The sequence below is a fragment of the Lasioglossum baleicum genome, chromosome 9 (genome assembly GCF_051020765.1).
Source record: "Lasioglossum baleicum chromosome 9, iyLasBale1, whole genome shotgun sequence".
NCBI classification, from domain to species: domain Eukaryota; kingdom Metazoa; phylum Arthropoda; class Insecta; order Hymenoptera; family Halictidae; genus Lasioglossum; species Lasioglossum baleicum.
The window spans coordinates 14,200,053-14,224,153 of record NC_134937.1 but is presented as its reverse complement, the minus strand read 5'-3'; the positions used below and the strand labels follow the sequence as shown (position 1 = coordinate 14,224,153).

General features: G+C 44.3%; 1 protein-coding gene across 4 annotated transcripts in view; it reads left to right on the top strand.

The window, feature by feature from the left end:
- Positions 1–24,101, top strand: part of LOC143211916 (uncharacterized) — a 353,326-nt gene that overhangs the window by 278,401 nt on the left and 50,824 nt on the right. For all 4 annotated transcript variants that reach the window (XM_076430044.1, XM_076430043.1, XM_076430046.1 and 1 more), the window contains one exon: positions 15,560–15,685. In XM_076430044.1, coding sequence (XP_076286159.1) covers positions 15,560–15,685 — 126 coding nt within the window. The remainder of the gene's footprint in view (positions 1–15,559; positions 15,686–24,101) is intronic.

The window sequence follows — 24,101 nt, the reverse complement described above, 5'->3', positions numbered from 1 at the left end:
TTAATCTACAAAATTTAATTTTGGTAGTGTGGATACCTGAATGTTTGGAAAAATTTTAAAATTGGAACCCGGAGATCTGCAAATTGTAACACTTTCGTTCAAGCTTGAGAATGCGGATTGCTTGAAACTTTCAATATTACAATTCGTAATTAAGTTTAGAAAACTTGGTCTGAACCTATACTTTAAATTTGCATTCGAAGATGCCACCAACGCTCGCCTAACTGCCTACGCGAGCACATTTCCTCTAACAAGCAGCGCGCAGTTCCGTATTTACTAAAGGCTCGGTGCCTGCAGAAGTTTCCTCGTTTCGTGACTGGAGCTCCGAACTCTAATTACGTGTAAATATGCAAATAAAACATGCTGTACCTAGCACGATTCCTTGGCAGATAACAGAATATTAACATCACTTTAAATCACCGGTACATAATCGCATTTAACGCAGCCGAGGATTTTCAGATGTCCGTACTAGGCTACGAACCGCAAGAACCATAAAAAAGTTCTTCCAGCACTAAAATGAAACGATAGATGACAAAAACTAGCACTCAATATATCAATTACCGATGGCGGTCATAAATTATCCGAGCGCGTTAGAATGAAAAGCAGCATCGTCGTTGAAACGAAATGAAATGAAATGAAATATATAAATGCAGTGACGCACACGGTGAACGAACGTAATCGCAACGGTGAAATGGAACGAATTACGCGTGGGGCTCGCGGCGATTGGAGGCGCTCAATAACGATCAATGCCGTGTAATTATTTCCAGGATAGAGCGAGAATGTGAAGAAATAAACGATCGGGAGGTGTATCCTGGGTGGTAGATTAGAAGTTTTCGAGTTGCACGGATGTTCCCGGCCGGTGGAGCCGTGCCTCGCGGCCCGAGACTCGCATACTTAATGACATGACTGAGTCCGAAGCTATTTCCTGTAATAAGGATCTTCGTCCATCTGCCTGGATCTCGAACGGTTACGCGCGAGAACGAAACATACGAGAACCCGTGCCGCATAATTCACCGGCCCTGGCTAATATCCGAGCCCGGATGACTCAGACGTTCCTGTAAAATACTAATTGTTCAACGGTTCGAGAATACATACAGTAAGTAGCATAACTGATTCCACACACTTTAAATCAGAACAACTTTTTTACGAATGGACCAAACGACTTCAATTTCTCTGTAAGGCTAGAAGAATTAGTTTAGTAAATGATGTGTAAAAAATATGTTGAAAAAATGTATTTGGACGGAATTGTGAAAAACAATAGAGTAAAAATTGATTTTTACAACTTTTTTAGCTGGGCCAATAACGAAAATTCAAAAGATGTGTCTGGTGAACTGGTATAAATTATATACGCTCTGAAAATTTCATTGAAATTAGTTAATTGGTTTGCGATTTATAAACGATCAAAAGTGGTGAAAATTGCAATTTTTCAAGATTTTTGGCCTCTTTACCATTTTTGATCATTTATAATTCGTAAACCAATTAACCAAATTCAATGAAATTTTCAGAGCGTATATAATTTATACCAGTTGACAGAACACATTTTTTAAATTTTCGTTATTGGGCCTGCTAAAAAAGTTGGAAAAATCAATTTTTACTATTGTTTTTCACAATTCCGACCAAATACATTTTTTCATCTTATTTATTAGTCGTCATTTACTAAACTAATTCTTCTAGCTTTACAGAGAAATTGAGGTCGTTTGGTCCATTCATATAAAAGTTATTCTGATTTATAGTGTGTGGAATCAGTTATGCTCCTTACTGTGCGTATGTGTAGCCTGTGAAACAGAAAAAGAGTTTTTCGCACTAAAATCACTGTATCTTCGGCAATTCGACAATTATTCCAAACAGCCGGGACGAATTTTGGCTATGATTCATCTTGCAATTTCAAAAAATTAAATTCGAGATCGGCCCTTCCAAAACAAAAAAATATAGAAAATATACAGTGACTCCCATTTTGACTATATATAACATAGTATAAATAAACACTGTATATATAAATATACAGTGACTCCCAGTGACTAATTGTTTTGAGAAATTAGAGCAATTAGTTTACTACACACTACAGATCTACGAAACGTGTTTTCAAAAAAGTTGCAAAATAAAACTTAGTATTTTCTCTACAATTGCAACAACTTGCAATTTATAAAAAATTTAAAATGTGTGATCAATTGTTAATAAAGTTATCGGCTTTTTAAGGGTATCCGAAAATTAGTGGGAGTCACTTCAATTACTGAACTGATTTTTCCTCGTTGAAAATCGCACTGATTTTTTTTTTATTGAAGCTCTTTAGACCCTTAAATGTGTCCATGTCACTTTACAATGTGGTATTACAATTTTACAGGTTGGTATTCCAATGTTACAAGATGTAATTATGATCTAAATAGATAATTTACAATCTTTGAAATACGACTGAATATAACTGCAAGCCTTAATATTAGGTTCCGCTATAAACATGTTGATCGCACTGATTTCGCACTACACTAACCGAGTGATTTCAAGGATTTAGCAGGTCGCAGCAAGCCTCGGGAACGTTCGGTCCCGAAGGGTAATTATCGCGGCGACGATTCGTGGCCGGTCATTAAAATCGGGATCGGTGTTTCGGAAATGGAAGGTGTGGGCAATGTGGCGCAAGTATCATGGCCAGGTGGGAGGGGCGTGTGGCGGTGTGCTCGCCAGCAGAGCGTAGGTACGAGTTGACGGTGGATCGGGCCGGGCATCAGTGACTCTTTCTCTGCCGCAGCATCCGATCGTCTCCCGAGCCGTGTGTGTCCGTTCTCTCTCTCTCGAAGAGCCGCGTGTGTTCGAACAATTACACCGTTCCCGTGTCAGTGATCCTTCGACATGCGTGAAACGCAAGGCCACACCGAGCTGCCGATCACGCACGCGATTCGCAGACAACCGATACACCGGCCCCTGCCCGGGCACGTAATCCCTCGATCCGATCGATCGATTTGATCGGTTGCATCCTCGACTGGATCCGTGAAAACGAACGACAACCATGGTGACACGCGACGTGAACGTTCTTCGAGACGTGATGAACAGTGTGCTTGTTCTGTCGGGATTCTGAACTGTTGACCAACTGTTTGACTTCGCCATTTGCTTCTTGTGTTTGCTGTTGATTGATGATCAACAGTGATTTGGATAATCTGGATCTGTTTGTGGAGACCGTTAGTCGGTTCAGTGTAGTTCCCTGGGGATTTGGAAGTCTCCACACGGTAAGAGGATTTTTCCAGACGTTCTTCAGTGTTTGAGGATTTTATCTTTTTAGAATATAGTAAACAATATTGTCTAATTGAATAGTTAGGATTTATGTACACGATGATGATATTGCTACGACTGTGGAGAATTAAATTAGAGACACACATTATTCAAGCAGTACTCTTGGCAAGATTGTGTGCTGTCGCTAAAAGCACCTCGTTTATTATATTAATGTTCAGTGAACCAATGCTTCGATCTTCATAGAATCGCCAAGCATAGTAGCTACACTATTCAGTCATAGTCATTGTATACGCGTATCTACACTCTCCGCTTCGGTGACTTCAATGCATGGTAAAAGCGCACACGGTAGCGTTCGGCGATTTGAATGCGTGGTCAGGCAGCTTCTGTCGAGTCAATCGGATTATTTCGAGAATTTTATTACTTGCAATTCATAAAAGCACTATGGAGTACCAAAACTTTCTTTTACCTTATCGAATACAAATAATCGAAAGAAACAATTTAAAAAATTTCTTGGAGCGTATAGATACATCGTTGGGCTACAAGAAAACATTTTGTTTAGTCGCATTTGTTTGTCTATTTATCGGACAGCATGCAATCATGTCAACCTGTTCAACCTGTTCAACTTGTAAGCTCTTATTTGAGTGATGCGGTAGCATCAGTCATAGTCGTGCAAAAGGAAAACATGAATCTTAATGTTAGATAAATTGCTCTGGAATTACACCCACATTTTTCTCGAAAACAAAAAGATATAAAGAAATGCCCAAAACTCAATTTTCTGAACCTGTTTCACCAGAGCGTCACCTAAAAGGCGTCATCAAACTCGATCTCGGTATCAGTCGATCTCTCCTCGTCCCCTTTCTCGGAGTAGAAAATCGACTAAAAAGACTAACAACTGTAGCGAAGGGTGGCACGAAAGGGTGGTTCACAAATCGGCGTGAGATAGTGATCTCGGCACTCGTCGCGGCAAGTAGCAGGTACTCAAAATCGGGTCCCGGACCGGTCCGTAAACACTGGTACACGACGTCCTACGGTGACTCCTCCTCGAGTGCTCCCATGTCATGGTGTGTTCGAGACACACGCGGTGTGTGGTCCCCTTAAGGAGCCTTTGCAAGGGGTACACGATTCTCTGTTTCTCCTTTGGTGGACGATGCGAGACGATACGAGAGGAATGGAGGTGGTGGCGTGACCCCTGAAAGAAGGGGGTTACAGAAGAGGAGACCCCTATGGTGATTTACGCTTCGCCAATGGCGCCTTTTGTCTAGCCAACTGGCTGTCAGTCGTGTTTGATTTTCGCAATATATTATGAGGCCCGGCGAATTATATTGCGAACGGTCGCGGCTATAATTCAACGGCGACCAAGTGGCACGCTCGTCTCCTCTTTGACGCCAGTCGACGAAATGGAGCCGAACGTCCGGAAACAACACTGTGTTCCGTTCGACGGACATGAAAGGTTCCCACGGATTCGTGGGACCATCCTCGAAGATGTCTCTGCCAGTATTCATGATTTTTGTTGCCTCGACTCGAGGAACTGGTTGCTTGACACAGTACTCCTTTAACGAGTCTTCTGTATTTTTAACAAAATTTTACAAGGTGTGGAAATATTAACTCGAAAATTAAACATTTCTTCCGACCTAGCATAATTCCATTCTATATTAATTCTTTCCTTTGTATGATTATAAATTTATATAATACCTCGTGCAATACTTGAATTGATTAGATAAAATCGTCATTAGATTCTACTACACTTTATCGTATCATATGAAATTATGAAATTGATTTATCTTTGAAGAAGATATCCATAGAGGCGTTTCGAGCAAAGGATACCGAAAATTTCCCCAAGGATATTGAATTTCAGACTTTCTCTTTAAGGAGAATCGTACTGATAGAGACCGAGGGATTCATACTGGTCAGAGCGCTGTCATAATACGTTCGGATGTTATTCGATGGGTCGAACGTGACTGGACCGTGAACGATAGCGAGCATTAAAGCATAAAATAATATTTGACTGAATCGTGACCGCGCTGTGTATGCAGCTCGCTGTGCAGAATCCTCTGTGATGTCGTAGTTCCGTTCTTTGAGGACGATCTTTCATTTGAAAATTAAATCTGCATTTTTATCTTGCACATTGTAAAAAATACAGGAGAGTTCAAGATACAGAGATCTACGTTTAAATAAACATCCGTACAGCCAGCCTCTCCGCTCTCCAATTAAATATAAATACAAAGTAAACCGACTCTACATTCCACGACTCCGTACTTTAATCAATCCAAGAAATAAGATAAGCCCCATTATATTCAAGATTCTTGTATCAAGCAACGTTTCCTCAGATAGCATTCAATTCAAAGCAAAAATCCGAAACAGGAAGCATAATTCAGCCCGCCACTGATTGCTCCGAATGAATTATTATAATATTTCATTATATTCACGGTTCTCAAGAGCCTATTTCATCCAGCACGGCCGATCTTTCCCTGATTTCAGGCATATGCCATAATTAAAGCACGATCGCCGCGCTTTAGGGTCTTCTCACGCGCTTACACTTTCATTTTTCACGCCCGTGGGAACGGGATCCGGCGAATTCATTTAGAAAAGTGGTAATTAACGTCGTTATGCGTTTTTTCCACGGGCGATCATCGCAATTCGACACAATGGATGCTCTGTCGCTGGTAAACAGGAAACACGGGTGCCGTGTAACCATGTGTTCGCCGTGTAAACGTTCTCCGGTCACGTGTAATTAGTTTCCACGCGTGTGTACAGTCACGTAAGTGGTCTCTCTCTCTCTCTGTCCCTCGTCTTATCTTATCAGGGGTTGCTGGGGATTAGGAGACACAACGGTGATAACTTCCACGGTTTACAACTTAACGCGTCCCTTGGAATTGCTTCTTCAGCCGGAACCGCCAGCGGTACGAGTAAAACACGATCGTAGGATGATTCCACACGAAAAAGCGAGTCGAAATCGTGATATCGAGTTTCGTCGTAGGACCCTTCGTTTCCGAGAAAAGAATCATTTAAATTATCTGAAAAACTACTAAATAAGTAACAAATTAACAATTTTTAATGTCATTTTAAGACAACAAAATTTAAAGGATTAATTAGAAAATCATTACAAAAACTATATTTATTACGATAATTATATCAGTAGGTAGGAATAATTTTTAAATGTATTTTAGTGGAAATTCATCCCGATATCTTTTATGGTTCAAAAGTTATAGTAAAATGTCACGATATACCTCGATCCAGCCCACTGTAGCGCCAGATTGAGACTACTTTCCCACCTTCCCCTTGCACGACGCTGTTCCCCCACCCTTCTTTAGCCTGCTGCGGCCCGAGGCACGTTTTGGCTCTTCGCGCAGCGGTCAGAATGTCCCGTCCCGAGTGGATTTCGGCTGATTTCGGTATTGCCAAATAGACCGATATTTCGCGACCTTTTCATCTTTTTTCTACATAGGAAAAATGCATTCCCAGTACCCGCGCGTAAGAGTCCGCCCCTCCAGGAGGGGGCGAAACTTACCAGGGGACGGGGACGGGGTTTTTATCCACAGGACAGGCCTGATCTGACTGGGAAATTGTCCGGGCGAGGCAAACAATATACGTTGCCTCGCCCGGCCGATTCAGACCACGGATTTGCTCATATTTATTTAACGGTTCATTTTACAGGATTTTATTACTATATCCCCATTTTTTTCTCAAAAACGTCACAGAAAAAGTTACAGAAAAGATTTTGTTCAGTTTTTCATACGGAAGATGCTGCTTCATATCATTTTATTGATTGAAGATCAAGAAATTTAGTGAAATTGATTTTTCGACCGAAGTCGATTGATATTTCTCGACCGGCAGATCGTGCTCCGTGAAATTTATCAGGGATCGATAATCGATCGGCGCCTTTTTCGATCGTGTTACGCAACGAATAGAAAGCAAGTACGGCTTGCGGTAAGTTTCTCGGGCTTTTCGAGGGTGAAACCAGGCGGCGGCGGCGGCGATCGTCTCCGGCAAAACGAAAACTGATCTCGTACAAGGCGTCCTTTAATTGGTCACGTTCGATCCGCTTCTTATCAGACCGGGGGACGCGAGGATCGGCCCCCCGTCCCCTCCCCGGACTCGGTCGTTTCCTCGACAAAGTGTTCCCGTGGGAACGATCGTTAATTGTCCATAAAATGCACTCTCACCTTGCGCCGTGCTAAAAGCAGAACCGTGTTCGAAGCCGAGAGAGTTACGTATCCGCGGCAGGACAACGATGATCCGAAAGAAGCGGCGTGGCGGTCCCCTTGCCACCTATGTCGCCGTGGTCCACGATAGTTTTCTAAGAGTGTCATTAATCTTTCATTAGTGCTCTCGCCTAACGGGCGAAATTATGCTGAAGCGTGCTGGACGCTCGCTGATCTTTGTCGCTTTAGTTTCAAGGCCTCTTTCGGGGACGAAAATGATCGATGGAGTCTACGGTGCATTCTAGAGCTTGGCTAGAGTTCGAGTGAATTTTTTTGTGACTGGGAATGATTAATAAAGTGAAGAGATGATACTAGAACTTGTAGACTCCTTCACTGTCAAAAATGTCAAAGAATTCTAAAGACTATTTTGTCAAGAGTTTAGTTCAAGAGCTAAAGTCATTTTATAATGAACAAAAAAGCAGTGCTCCTTCTTCTTAGTTGAATGATTGATTTAAGAACGAAAATGAAGAATGATGTGTAGGGACTATTAGCGATCTTAACTTCCAGCTGATTATCTACGATTACTTACGCCAGTGAAAATAGAGCAAGTCCAAGGTTTCTTGCTTCTATTTCAAGAATTCATCCGCGAGAACGAAAATGAACAAGTCCTCCGAGACTATTAGCGAGTCCGAAGCTTACGAGTCATTTTGTTTGCCAGCTCTAATTCTAGTTTCGACGATGGGAACGAAGATAAATTGTTTCGCGGCGTTCCCCCCGCCGGTATATTCCCATTTATATTAATTAGTTTGCCCCGGCAACTGTACGGGATCCTACGCGCGACGTCTTACTCGAAGCAATGAAATTTAAAGGTTAATACGGTATTAAGTGTTACAAGAAAGTTCATTAGTTCACGCGCAAGAAGTTAATGCAGTGAAACTTTGACGGTAAGTCGTGGTTCTGGAACGGGCCTCCTCTTCGCTGGTCTTCGAACGAGGTTGAGGACCTAATTTTCTTATGGTTGTATGGGTTTCTTGCGACTCTTCGCTGAAATGCAAAGGAGACACTGGTGACTGACGCTAATGAACTGCGCACTGCAAACTTCATATTCGCGACTCCCACCAATCTGAAATTGCTCAGATCTCCCATGGAAAATGAAGGATCTGGTTTAGCCATTTTTCAGGATGTCTACGACCGAAAAAGTGGATGGCGTGTAATTACGCAGTATCGTTTAGAAGTGTAAACATTTTAGGACACGCATCGCGTACGTTCCCGAATGAATCGCGGCATTCCAGCTCACGGGGCCGGCGTCGTGGAATCCCTTTTCCTTCTTGTTCGAGAGCAAACAAACCGTGTATCTTTATTACAGTAATAACTATAATCTCGGGTCTGAGAAGGAGAAGGCTCTCGCTTCCATATGGGATGGTGTACCGGGGGCCCCGGGTTCTCTTCCTCGAAACTGCGTAATCAGTTGCCGTCTCTGCTTCGTGAAAGAGAAGCTCTGCTTCTCTCCTCAGTTTGAATCACCTTATCCGACTCACGGTTGCTGGATCGACGGTGGAACACGGTGGTACACACCGTGTTGTGCTCGCTGTCATTAGAGGGAACGCGATTAGAGTTGAAATAGACCCGGCCTGATACAAACAACTCGCGATCAAATTGATTCCGCCGGCAATTTCCGAGCCGCGGTAGTATACTCGCATAGTACTCGCTTCCCATTCGACCATGGCCCTTTTGTTCGCCGCGTAAATCGTTTAGCGTGATTCGTTAGAAATAATTGGAACCCTTGTTTGCCCGTATGGCGCGCCAGATGGGCCTCGGTTTGTAATAACTGTGACCCATCGTCGTGGATCTCTCTTGTCGAGTCTCTTATTTGTTTTATTAAATTTGTAAAGAGATTTCGATTTGTCTTGGGTTTATGTATGTAGGCCACAATCGATTATCAATATGCTCCACTTATTTTCCGATGCTTGGAATCGTTCATTCGTACAGCGTGCGCCACCATTTTATTATTACAGCACGCGCGTCTAACGATCTTGTCTGCAGAGAAACCACTGGTACTATTGTCTTCGGACAGGTTGTCATTACATCGAGCGTGATTCTCTTCGTACAAGGTAACTCGAAGGCCGTCTTGCGTAACCGTTTACAATGAAACATCTTTGTTGTTATGCGAGCAGGGAAACTGCACCCAGTAATGCAATCTGCTTCATTAAACTGTTAATCGTCTTGCCTACTAATCAAGCTGACAAGGGAGAGTAGTTATACCAATCCAAATTGTTCATCCATTTCATCAAAAATTACCTCGAGATTCATAGACGAATCAAATACTTCTGATTAAACCTTGCAAGAGCTCAGACAGCCCTCTGGGGCACTGCAAGGGGGTCCTCCGCGCTCGAGAGGAGGACATCCCCCACACCTTCCTCTCAATCTCAACCCAAAATATCCATCACAACACCCCATGAACGTCCCAAAAGATGCTAACCACGCCCTCAAACAAATCATAGCTCCGCTCACCGACTGTAAAACACCACCTGCCTGCTCATAAAACCAGAAACGTCTAAAATCCTCTTACAATCCCGAAGAATACTTGCCGGACACATTTCCCGTAGAATGTACCATACCATGCACCCCCCCACACTTGTCACCCTCGTAATTCACGCCCATACGGCACGCAATTTCAGCGCGAGCGTTACGATCCTGCGAGCTCATCCGGCGTTTAACGAGTCTTGGGCGAAAAAGAAAAGGGAAAAAAGTGGCAAGTGGCTGTGTAGCAACACATGTATACGACGAAGGCGGTGGTATCGACGCAGCCTCGTTAATTTCACGGGACGATTTACAATCGGGTGAACGCCTACCGTGCGTGTTCCCGCGATCGTTTCACGGTCGGCTCCCGCGAGCATAAAACGCGAGCGGGACGAGGGAGAGAGAGAAGTCTTCGGCCAGGATACAGTATTTTATATCGAGGATTTCATTGTGCTGTCGCGCTGGTCCATGGCCCCGCAGCTGCCCCGGTAATATCCACGGGATTACGTTTCTTCGCTCGCGGTCCTTCTCGTTAAGACATTCGCGCCTGTTAATGGCCAGACGAGCCGACAAGGTGCAACGGGTTTTACGCGCGGATCCGCGCCGTACATGGCGAGGAAGCGGCCAGTTTGCCCCGTAAAATATGACGCTTATCTTCTTATTAGGAGTAAATTGTATCCTCATTACAGGCCGCAGAGCGAGCCTGCCATCCCCGCCCCGTGACGCTTCCTCCCCGTTACGCTACATTCAATCGCGAGCCAGGATAATCGGACCGCCGAATGCGCGATCCGGAGTTAGGGGATTGCTAACGAGCAGGCTGTGGATTTTTATGCAAAGCAAAATCGTATTTGAATTATTTTGAAACCCTTTTAAATGACTTCACTGCTGTTTTTGTCTGTTAATATAATTGTCTATCCTCCAGGAATCGTTTCGAAAGTGCACGGTCAGAAAAAACACATGTTTGTAGAAACGCCCACAGAGACCAGTAAATAACAGCCGTCAGAACCTTTTTACAGGTTGCACAGCTCGCACCCGGTACCTGTCGCCGTAATTTGTAGGCTCTTAAAATTATCATCGCCGTCGTAGCATTCATTTCCTTGGATTTCAATAATAACCTCTAATTGACCAAGGAATTCTTCGGAATGATTTAGAGAGTGTCATAGGCAGTCGCTAGTTAGCGAGCCACGGTATTAACGTTGATATCCCGACCGGTAGATTCTAATCGGCTAACCTAATTCGTCGGTGTGCCGTGTGGCAGTGTCTCCGCGCTGCTGGTCGCGTAACGCACCATTCAAATCGCGATCACTGTGCCCGATAAAAATCGTGCGAGCGTATAGATCACGCGTAATTTACGAGCGGTCGGCGTGTCAGTCGTCCGGCGTGTGCTCGAACGCTTATATAATTTATGAAATCGTCGTATAATATCTATCAGGGTATTTCGAACGTTGAAAAAGTTTACAGCCCGGCCGCCGCGGCCGTCCGTCAAGGTAATTTTGCGACGGTAATAACTGGCGGGAGAGATAACTCTCTCGCCTGGGTTCTTATGGATCTGCTAAATTGATCGTTTATTAAAATTCGGAAGCACGGTGTTATTGACCATTGTATGCAAAATTGTCGCTTGGCCGCCTGTAACGAAGCGACCGGGACACGCTGTCTGTTTAAAGCCGATCGAACGGGTTCTCCTACAGGTTGTGGGTGTTGGAAATCACTTAATTGGCTGACAGCACTTTCTACGAGAAATTAACCCCTAACCGGTCGCGTGACATCTGCGAAAGTTCGCGGGTTTTGTAGTGCTTTTTGCGGTTCCAATTAAATTTTTATTTGCCGCGGCGCGGCGTTGACAAGAGAAAAGAGTATTCATATTAAATCTGTAACAAATTCTAAGAGCTTCTACTAAGCCTATAAATGAATTTTTCTCTTCGGTAGATCAATCATATCAGGACATCCGTTCAAAAACGGCGCAGGAATTATTACTGTTTGTACAGAGAATTGTCCGACCTGTTAATAGAAGTTGATTCTGTGGTGACGCGAAGATCGTCCCTCAATTCGCCAAAGTTCCCCGCAAATCGTGCGCCTAATTGGACACTCGTCCGCGCTCATAGCTGCCACAGGCGGCTTTCGCAAATGGACGGCTGACGAATGGAAGCATGAAACGACGGACGAGCAGCCAGTCGTATATCATCGCGCGTGATATTAACGGGCGAAACGATTCGGGAGGGTGATCGTTGCACAACCGAAATTGTTTCTTTCCTACGGGCGAAATTCGCTCGGCGTTCAACGACGACCGAGACGAATGTCGCTCACCGTCTCATCTCCTCGACTGGTCCGGATTGTTGGGGACCAGGACGGGAATGAGCGGAACCGAGGCCCTGGGCGGTACGATTACTCATTGAGACGTTGATTGCGGCTGTGGCATACTTACCGAATCTCCTGTCGGCCGTCTTCCAGACCACGGGGATCTCGAACCTCGAATTTTTGGAGGTTCCTTACATTCCTTTGCTTTTTCTTCGTGTACTGCTCTGTTTCTCTTGTATATTCTACAGCCTTTAATAATAAAAAGACGAATATAGAAGATTTCACATCAGCCTAGCGCATGAATGTAGTTGAATCATTTTGCTCATTGTCTCGAACGAAAAGAGTTTGAGAATTATTAGGCGGAGTGAAGAATGTTTCCGTGATTTATCGATCGAAACACGGCGAGGAGAATTGAGTCTTTCGGTGAAGATGATTTTACAGCGTCCATACCGAATGATTAATTAAGCACAGCACCGCGGGATGTTAACTGCAACCCTCTTTTCACGGACCATTGTACTATTCTCCGACGAGGAGCAGAGGAGAGACTATAAATACGCGGCTGACAATATATCCTGCAGGCTCGTGCAAGTCGAATCGAGGATGCGGCTATCCAGGCGAAAATCCAGCGAACTTTTACCGATAGGGAATCACGGATTCCCGCGTGGGTGATCCGAGTCGAATGATCGGATCAGTTCAGCCAGCGAGCCAGACCCTAACTTTGTTTTCTAATGGAAAATTCAACGAACCCCTGAACAAGTCGCGATAAACTTCATGTAGCAGTACCTGAACTTAAATCTAACAAACTTGATGTTGCTTAATGCTTCAAAAATAATTGATCAACATGTTCGTAGTCCTCAAAAGCGATTCAAAAGGGAGATATATGGAGTAAACGATGTATAAAAATTGGGTCCGGCCAATCTTTTGAACTAAAACGCGTCGCGATCACGTTCCTGGTTCGACGTCCCTTCGATCTGGTCTCCGACGCGAATGTGGGACGATAAAACGAGGCTCCCTCGTCCCAAGAGCCAAACGAGCCGGTGTCGTAAAACGCTTGTTTCGGGGAAGGTGCATCGTTACGGCGAAGAAGGTCTTCATTGGACCCGGGAAAAGGGATCGTCAACAGCCTTTATCTGGAACAAGAGTGTCCCCGCCTGATAAGGACCCTAAATGCTCCCTATAAACCCTGCTCCACTCCACCCGAGTCAAATATTATTTCTGGTCGTAAAGACTTATTGCTGTCTGAGCCGTGGAACGAACGGATCAAAGACAGGAATTCCAACAGGAATGAAATCCACTTCAGCGATCGCGGAGCTTGCAGACAAAATGGTAGGGGAGGGCGGTTACCCGAAAATCTATGATGTTCGGATGTCGTAACACAATAAAAATTTTCGGGTTCCCGACCCGACTTGAACCCGAATTTCCGGGTACCCGCCCACCCCTACAAAATGGCCAGTGTAGCAGTGCAGTGTATCAAAGAGGCCATGCCACAGTGCTCTTTATATTCACGCCGCAGGGTCCATGCAGCATGTCGGAGCCTTAGTACCTCGAAAGCGAGGTTCCTAGTAAAAATGCTGCAGCATTGCGAGGAAGATAAATCTCGCGTGTCGAATGTCCCGAAAGAATCCTCGGAAAGGACACCCACGCGGGTCACCGGATCGAGCGTTAGTCTCGTGGTTCTTTAAAAAAGTCGATTTCACGCGGTTAGACGTGAACAATCGTCTATCCCTCGGAAGTGTCCATAGCGATTCGAGACGAATCGGCGACTTCTCTGCGATTCATACTGTACGTATGTATACGTGTGTGTGTGTGTGTGTGTGTGTGTGTGTGTGTGTGTGTGTGTGTGTGTGTGTGTGTGTGTGTGTGGATCGGGCATATTCGCCGCGAGCGATAAGATCGCATAACAGAGAGTCCCGGCCTCGTGAGAAGATGCACCGCAGGCGGAAGCGCCGCCGGCAAACCTAAATACCTATCTAGCCGGCCGTTAGGCGTGCACACCGGCGAGCCAAGCGTGTTTACACGGTTTAACATGCACAAGCGAGGACCAGAGGCGAGATAAAACGTACGAGAGGGTCGCAGGACCATCGCCGGAGAGCTCGTTTGCACACGCTTCGAAGTTCGCACCTGTGCACGCGCGTCTCGCGCACACCATTGCGAGTGTCATTCCATCGGAGCACGCGGCCCAGTGACCCCCATAACCTGCCGTAACCCCCCATGAATCCCCGAGACCCTCCAGAATTGTTCAAGTTCGTCCATAGACTTTAAAAACTTCGATTCGAGTTTAATTCTTTAGCGTTTGCATTTTAAACATTGTTTATTTTTATTTTGAGCTATTCTTAAATGTTAGAATAGACCTCATCTTTGTTAAAGGATAATTCAAAGACGATTTGTATGAATTTTTTTTGAATGCGGAGGATTTTTGAACATGCTCACCTAATTCGGCCCAGTGACCCGGAAAAAGGCAACTTTGCTTATAATTGAAGCGGTTTCGGGGCCCCTCCAGCAAAACGAGCATACCTCGTCGAGGAAGAAGACACCGCGATTGGTGTCCGTTCCCCCTGTTTCCCCCTCCCCTGTCTGCTCCCGTTAATTATTCTCACGTACTTTTCGCTCGCCGCGCCGCGCCGGCACGTCCGGGCTCAACGACGAATCATTAATCACGCGTGACACGCCCGTACCAGCGATCTAATTACCGACTAAAGGAGCACCGAGTTGCTCGCGAATACTTGGGGCACCTTCGGGACGAGTTGACAGGTGAAGTAATCAGGGGGGCCTAATTTTCTGCTAAAAGTCTCTCAATAATAAAATATCAAGAACACGGAGCGTACTGAGACACTGACAAAGATCAAATGAATTTTTCGAGCGATTCCTCCTTTAGCAATTCGCACGGAACGTGTTTGAAGAAACTGGTATTGATTTATAGGATCCTGGAGACCGTAAAGTGGAGGCTGGATTAATTCGGACATTTTTGCACCGCCGTAAAAAACTGATTTACGCTGCGACCACAGCTGCGACCACTGTTAATTATTTAACGAATCCGGGCGGACGTTAATTACTCACTGTCCAGCCACGTTACACACATTTTGCAACCGTGTATGTATATCGGAAGGTGGCGACCGTTGCCATGCGGAGCGGCTCGAGAACGATGGCGCAAGCCACTGTGCTGTATTCGATCGTGTTAAATGTAGCATGCACTGAAGAGAGAACTAAATTCGATGCTGATGTGTCGGATGTTTGCATAATCGGTTTTAAAGACCGTGCGAGACGTGCAACGAGCTGTTGCAGTCGTGCATCCGCTGTTGTTGGCAAAATTCTGTTCGAACAATATGAAGTTAGATCGATGCAGACAAAAATGTCGAAGACATAAACGTGTTTGTTTATAATTGCAGGTGCTGGGCTGGCTGTGCAAAAAGGGCGAGGATATCCTGTCGAAGCACGCGCAGCACTCGGCGACGAATTTGACAGCGGCGCGTCTGAACGAGAGGGAATTTGAGAAGTTCTATTTCACGTCGATGGTGAGTACCATAACCCATTATAACAGAGCCTCGAAAGCAGATCGCAGAGCCCGGGTCTCATATGTTCCACGAAGTTTCACTTTTTTCACGTCTCATCGAGTCGTTCGTCACGCTTCGATACGGAAGAAATTTGTTGGAGAGTCGGGTCCACGGAGATAATAAAAGACCGACAAAGCCGAGATGTCTGCAAAGGTCGTCGACAATTTCGCAAAGTTCTTTCGGTGAAAAGACACTTCAAAAAACGGAACGATATAAATAAGTAGAAACGTTGTCTGATCGAATCTGGTCGAAGAGAACGATTTAGATCGGCCGGACTTGACAATTGAATGTCTAACGATGACTGGCGAGTTTCTCGTATAGCCTGCGCGATCTCTATCTAAATTTGAAGCTGAATCCTCTTAAGATTGTGTTCCCTGTTTGTCTCAAACGTGACTGCGTTGTTAAAATTCAAATTGAATTGGGAAAAAAAATTTCTAAAGGATCCATGGATCAGTGAACTGTTTTACCGGCGAGAATACCGTCGATACAATCGGTTCTTGTAACAATTTAGAGCGAGATCACTGAATCATAGCCTCGGAAATATACTGGATACAAGATAATTAATTTTTGAGATCGATGTGTTCGAGAATTGTTAGAAAAATATTTGCACAAACGATTGCGGAATCAAACCACGCGCTAGATCTCTACAGAACCGGGTAATCCCCGTTGTCTAGTCACGTGGCGCCGCCGATCGTCGATTTCCGCAAGCAGCTCGCTGCTCTACCGACCGATCGACTCCGCGCCAATTCAAACAGATTAGAAAGTCCTCTGTCTCCGAATGGCAGCGACTATTCCGCTCCCGTGACCCAAGATAATCGCTCCGTGCAATTCGAATCGCGTCTACCGCAATCAACAAATCGAATCACGGCAATTGATTCTAGTGGCCGAACCTATTTCGCAAACTTTTGCAATTAGAGATCCATCTGCGGAGGAGTCGATTAGCGATTCTCTTCGATGAGACTTGAACTAAGTGGAGACCAGTGTCTGGCGATATCTGACGGCCGTGCAAGCCTGTGTCCAGTGACATGCTCGTTTTCCACTGATAACGTGACCTACGCTTTCCCATTTTCTCGATAAGAGACGGAACTTCAAAGTGCAATTAAAGGGAGATCACTTGGAGAAACGCTAACTTCCTGGAGAGAGAGATAATTGGATTGTCTAAGTAGACAGCGGATTTGATGCATTTATCACATAAATGGGCAGGTGTAATTTAAAACGATAGGGACATTAGAAGAATTCTATTTCCTTCCAGTTTGTTGCAATTTAGGTAGAAAGTTTTTATTTTGCATACAGACACAAAACATTAAGGCTGTTAAGAAAATTGATAGTGTCGATATATATATGGAAATAATAGTGAATCATTGCGTTAAATGAATGGGAGCGATTTCTCCGCGGAAAATCATGATCGCAAGGACATCATCGAAGAGGACGTCGATGCATCACGTTGCACCCGCATCGGTTATGCTTGTTCCTTGCGGTTAGCAGGCACCGGGATCATTATCCAGAATACGCGGACGGCCCAATGACCCCCATCCGTGGCTTCTACCCACACACGCTGTCATAATTGTCAACGTCGATCGAGAAAACTGATTATTTGGGTCGGGCCGTACGGAACTGGAACGTATCGCCGATTTATTATTAAGCGGTCGGAGGCTGCGGCGTCCTGGCAACCCGATATTTGGTGCATCGAGTTAATTGCGCGACGTCCGGCTAAGGAGCGTATCAATCGAAACGATCGTAAATTAATTCGACGATAAAGGTACCGGTGGAATCGGCCGGGCAGAGTGGATCAAAACGCGCGACGATCCTCTCTTTTTTTTTTACTCTCTCCCTCTCTCTTACTCCTGCATCTTTCGATGCACCCTCTTGGCCCGGATGCATCTGCTTAAAAGTTTGTTCGAATGGTCCACGAATGGACCCTCCTCCAACATTATTTCATCGTGGTTTTATTTGCACTTTGCGTTTAACTTGATGTTCCGGAATGCACTGTCCACTTCCTCAAGAGGAAGATTAAATAGCTAGAACAGTTAGTACGAAAATCACTTTGAAGAAAATACAAGATAAATAGAAGCAGCAGTGCAATTTTGTGAAAGTATAGGAAAAATAACTTCACGATCGAACAACTGAAATGAGTTCCATCGATCACCGCACAATCGACCAGCACAGTAATCATTTCTCAACCCACCAGCCCACCGAACCATGCACTTTTTTCCAAGAAACCGCCTTATTCGCGCAATTCCGCGTTTACTGCTCTCGCTTTCCGCGAGTTTGAATTTCTCCGGGAATTCTTCGGGTGAAAGAGAACAAGAAGCGTTAATTGCCGAGCTGAGTGACACTCGTTGCCGGTGGTATTCCACCTGGCGGTCGATCAACGGCATCGTAAGGTCTCCCGTAAAGTACAAAGCGGTGTCACGTACCGGAAAACACCGACGAAATCGTCAAGGTGGTCGTGGGGAGTCGTGGGCAGCGTTCTCGTAACCTAATTACGCGACGCGATGTGTCCATGATCGGAATGAAAAAACGAGGAGGCGACTGCGACTGTCTGCGATCACTGTCCAACACGTTCGAAAATATTCCAGTAAGTCTAAACATTTTCCTCGATTTTGTTGAAAATGTTTCACAATGAACAATAAGTTCATTGTGCTGGTAAGTTATCGATAATCTATTCTTCTTTGAATTGATAATCAATTTTATAAATTGAGGGGTGATTTCGATGTTCGGGTGAAGAATTGTGTCACTCGTATAACATAGACGTAGCAGTGGACACTTTAATGAGGATCACGTGAAATCATGGTCTTCTGAGTTAGGTTGGCCGAAAGGAAATTCCATCGGACGAAAACGAGCCGCATTCCGCGGCGAAACGGTGACCGCGTGACCGGCCGATTCCCGCGAATACCAAACCGTGCGGAATTCCGTGGCAATCGATCGTGAAAGTAGACGGTGTTTTTCTCGAGTCTAGAGAAACCTACGCGTTTCCGTCGAAATCTTGGTTTTTGGCCACCCTGTCTCCATCCAGGAATTTTTATGTACACGCAAATCGGTTTCGTTTTTGCGTACGACCAGGATTACGATCGTTCGAGTAGAAAACAAATGAGCTGCAACAATTTCAGGAATTCCGACCGCCTTTGAATTTGAATTGAAAGTTCGCTGTCTCAATCGTTGATCTATTCTCGATACTTCTGAAAACCACTAATTTTTGTCGAAAACCGAAAGAATTCGCAGTCGTGTTGAGTATAATGTTGAAACATAAATCTTCCGTGTTTCATAGAAACATTGAAGTAAAATAGTGGATGACACAGCAAAGCGAAACGATTTATAATAGTACAAGAAAACATCACAACCGCAATATATCTTCCGTAATCGCGGAACGCTTTATAATGAGTCAGAGTCTAGTAATTGGCAGCTAGATCATCGTCAATGTGAAATCCTCCAGAGGAACATAGACAGTTGCATGATTTCAACTAGGATAAGCAGGATCGACGGAAATCCTTTGGCTGGAACAGGTTATCTGAAACGTTTATAATTTAATTGTCCGCTTTTTAATTGTACAATTATTGTTGGGCAATCTGCAGATTACAATTAAAGCGTATTATAAAGCAATTAACCTAAAAGCTGTTTCCTGAGCTGCTGTTTGGAACGACGATTTCTACAAATCCTGAATTCGATGCTTGCAGCCATTGTGCTGATTGCACAATCTTCTGTCTTCATCTTCGTTCATCAAAATCAAATCAAAATTAAGCCAATGGGATCTTCTTCTAAGAATATTTGCGAAAACGTTCCACAATTTAAATCAAATTCCCTTTCTAACACAAATTGAAATTTTATCTACGATCGAAAGATCATAAAGAAGATATGCAATCCTAAATGTTTCTCTTTTCAATCGACCAGCTAATAAAAATCTTTAAAAATGCTGAAATCTGAAACCTGCATCGCCGAAGATCAACAATGATGGCCGGTGCCAAATGGTCACCGAAGCAGAAGCAGTGAATTATTTTCTTTCAAATAAAGAATGGAATCTCCGGACGATCGCCACAGGATAGCATCAACTTTCCACGATATCTCGATTCGAATCGCTCCTCGATATCAAGAGAGAGAGAGAGAGCGAGAGAGAGAGAGAGAGACCGGCCGTGGAACGGTGTTGCGAGGCGCTATATCCGGTGGACGCGTGTCACGAATCGCGATCGGGAAATCGTTTCGAAAACCCTCGCTTGCAACATCGCGAATCGGCACAAGGCGGTTATGCTCGTTAGTCGCAGCGTATTATTCTCCGCGCTCTCCAGGCCCAGGTGAATTCAAACTTGAATCGCACTCTCTGCGCTATATCCTCGGCTCGAGCACGAAATTCCCCGCAGTCGATTTTAATTAAGACACGTGGCCGACCAACGCAGTTAATTCGATAATAAATATGGAAATACGCGTCTGGACCGCCGGGGATACACATGGTAATTGAACGATTAAAATGTTGATTGACCCACCGCGAATCGGCTTTGCGACCAACCCTTTTCTGTCTGCTATTTTCGCCGGAAAATGAAAATACTGTTTGCTCTGTGGTCTGGGTTGAATTTTTGCATGTTTTTGTGTAATGAATTTGTGTAATTTAAAACAGCGAAAATGTTGGAAGAATTTAAAAATACTGATATGTTTATTAAACAGAAATTATAAACGGAGAGTTAAGCAGCTCGTCAAATCCTCGACGAAGTTTGAAATTCTTTTTCTGGATGATCATTTGGAATGGACCACTTTTGTACAACGATTGCAGAGTTCTTTCGCCATAATCGCATTCCGCTGGTCTCCTAATCGCATCGCATCCCCATCGAATTAGCTCGACTGCGAAGATCGATAGAGCCCTCTCACTATTCAAATTGCAGAACAGTCGTCGACGACTGGTGATGATCGCGTGGATTCAATTGGCTACGTTATCTATGAGCGAGAGACTGCACTCGCGAAATTGGGGGTCCGCCAACCCGAAATTTTATTAGTCCAACCCTCTTTCTCGATGCTAGTCAGTGGCTGGTCGCGTGAAAAGGCTTAATCGCCTAATCGTACCTCGCTCCACTATGAAACTCGATGGATCCGTGCAGAGGGGGATCGAAATACCCTCTTGCAGCTCCCGGGAACATCTGTCGTTCGATTTGATACTGTGCTTGAACGCTTTCTTCTCGAAATTTTGCGGAAATTGCTTTTCGGAATCTCCTTTGAAGCTCAATTTCAGAAGTTGATAGAATTGTACGAGGAAAAAGATTGGCAACGTGGTACAACAGTCTTGTAACTTCAAAAATAAATATGCTTGATTATGGGGTGTTGAGCGACGACAGCGTCGGTTAATTTGTTTTGGCATGTACGAAAAAAATTATCGGAGGCTGTCATGTTCGTTGACACAACATGTCTGCATGTCCGAGCCAGTCAGCTGTTCCAAAGTGGATTATTATTAAGATAACTTTCATGCCAGTTGCCGAGTATAAACCCATTAAAGAAAGATGACAATTTACAATCCAATTAAGCCTGCGCAGCTCAGGTAGCCATCTGAACCTTTCTCCGAGGAACTTTAACACATTGGACATGAATGGTGATTGGTACAGCATGACATACCGTTAAGAGACTTAATAAAATTGATTTATAGTGGCGTCGATTGTATCAAAATCAATGTATAAAAATGAAATTATGAAAGCGATTACTTCTTTTCTCCTGCATGCTACAAAGTTTAATGAAAGAGTTAACGAATAGTTTCTAGACCTGACCAAAACCACCACTTAGTACATTTTCGATTTAGCGTGTCAGTGTAGTTGGCAGCAAGTTGTGGCATTGGTCTCGAATAATTCATGAAGAAAATGGAAAATGGCGGATGATCTGTCATCGCCTGCCCTTCCCGGTTAATAACGTGTTATGCAATGGAGCTTTCGCGATTGTCGTCCGCGTTTCACCGAAGAAACCGTAAAACGCCACGCCTTCGTCGCATAAATGTAACGGGTCACGGTGAGCTTAGGCGAGCACGTAAGAAACTGAAGACCTTGGAATACCTTGCACGCGGATTCTGTCCCGTAGCGGCGTGGCGGCTGATCCTCTCTCATAGCTCATAGGCCTGCTTGGCCGTATACCCTATTTGGGTTGATCGCCGTTTCACTTTTTCGCCGCGACCTGTTATCTCGTAACTGGCTCGCAGGAAATTTTCTCCTAATAGTTCCGATGATTAGCTTCACGGCCAATTAAAACGGATTAACGAACCGAAAGCGGTACACCCGATAACGGCGCGTTTCTTTCTCTAAACTTTCTTTTTATTCGCGCCTATCCCCACTCGCAAATCCACTCGCTAATCGATTCACAAATCGATTCATACCGCGATCTTAACTTCTGAATTAACCCCACTGGGATGTACCTAAAAAGTCCAATAAAATTTAATGAAAACGCCTGAATTGCGAAAAGGAGAAACTAATTCGGTCAGAGAGTCGGACTGGCACTAAACGCCTGGTGTAATTAACTTTACTCGGCTTTATACCCCGTGCACGAGCAATTACAGGTGGATTAAACAGATATTGCCCGATCGCGGGTTTCCTTGCCTCCAGTTATCTTCATCTTACTAATTGGTCGTTAACACATTTCCAGTTTCCCCGGCGTTCACTGCGATACCATAAAACCGGTGGTCTAGGTCAGGCTCTGGAAACCAGTCGGTCGTCTTGCGGACTCGCAAATTTGTAATAGCTTATAATTTTTGGCTGTTGCCAAGATATTCAAGACATGTTAACAAACAGAAGGGAGTACCTCGCTGACTGGAAACGGAGCAAACACGCACATTTAATAAACAACTTTTATAAAAAGCCCTACAAATTATCGAACGTTACTTCACCCGATGGAACAATTTGAGCAATTGATAGAAAAATGTTCGACGACGAAGAACACATCGTTCAAACAAGGAAAAAGAAAATCAGGATGGACTACAAGCGGGTTCAAGTACATCCGGCGATTGAAGGGCGACGGTCTCAGGTTTTAACAAACAGTCGGTGTAGGCTCGTTCCACTTCGGGCCGTCGATTAACCCAGATATCTTTCGATGTACTTACGATGCATCTTATTTTTCACGTTACGCCCACGCGTGTCGTTGTTGGCGCTCGTCGTCTGTGAACGTAAGTGAACGGCGAGCGAACGGGCGTGAACCCGCATTCTTGCCGGTTTGCACGTGCACAGACACGCATTAATGGGATAATGCGTCTCGTTCGGCCACTTCTTGATTGGCCGTCTCGCGGAATCTTGTTCCTGAACCTGCGACGCTTCCTTGTTCGACTTCTGCGATCTTGTTTTTCTGATTTCTGCGCTTCACGACTGGTCCGAGGACATTTATCCGCATTTGCATTCTTGAGGTTCGAGAAAGGTGCGAAAAGAGGGTAGAATTCTTTTTTCAGCGGCTGCTGGTGTCGGAGAGCCAAGTTTATTGAAATTGAAGTAAAATTTGTATTCTGTAAATTTCTCAGACATTTATACGCCGTAAACTTAATGAATTCACCATTAAGGATTATAGTACAAGTAAATCAAACTTAAACTGGTAGCTCCACCGTCTCGTTAAACTTTCTACACATTTCGTTTTTTAAGAATGTTTACAGCACGTTTGAAACGCATAAAATCAAGAGGCACATAAAAATTGACCTGCTCTGCATTCGATCGCTTGCATTGATTGGATTGATTTAAGACTTGTCCGTGTACGGTGTTACTAATGCATTCAACTGTGTCAAACATTTAATTTGGAATGTTCCGAAAAAGTTCAGGCCTTTTTCGAGTAGAAGAAATAGCGTTGAATAATAACGTCGATGTCGGTAACAATACAATTATCCACGGTATAATAGAACAAGCTACACGAGTGGTTCGGTGATTTCAACGCTTGGGTGGCAGCGACCCCGCACCCGAAGCGTTAAACCTCCACATTAATGAATTCCTTAAGGAAACACGAGCACGTGGAAGACAATGAAAGCCGTACGGTTTACGTAAGTTCTCTATTACTTCTATATTTATTCAAACATAATAAAGAAATACGAGACGAAAGCTATAACGAAACGGTTGCGTAAGCGCCGAACATGAATCGCTGTTAGTGAGGTAATAATAAGTAAGTGGAATCTAGATCTTGATCGACGCACTGGAACCCTCTTTTTCCATCGAAATTGCTATAATAATGGGCTCCGAACATTGCATAAGCTTAGCCGTTCAATTTCTATCTAACACGACCAATTCCAATTCATTAAACAAGTATCAACTACATATTTACTTAAGCTTAATTCTATTTTATTTGAATAGATTGTTGTAACAAATATTGGCAGTTTATCGAAGTTCTCGTTTCCCAACGTTGCAACATGATCAATCGCAACCTTTCCACAGGAGTCGCGATACTAATCGTT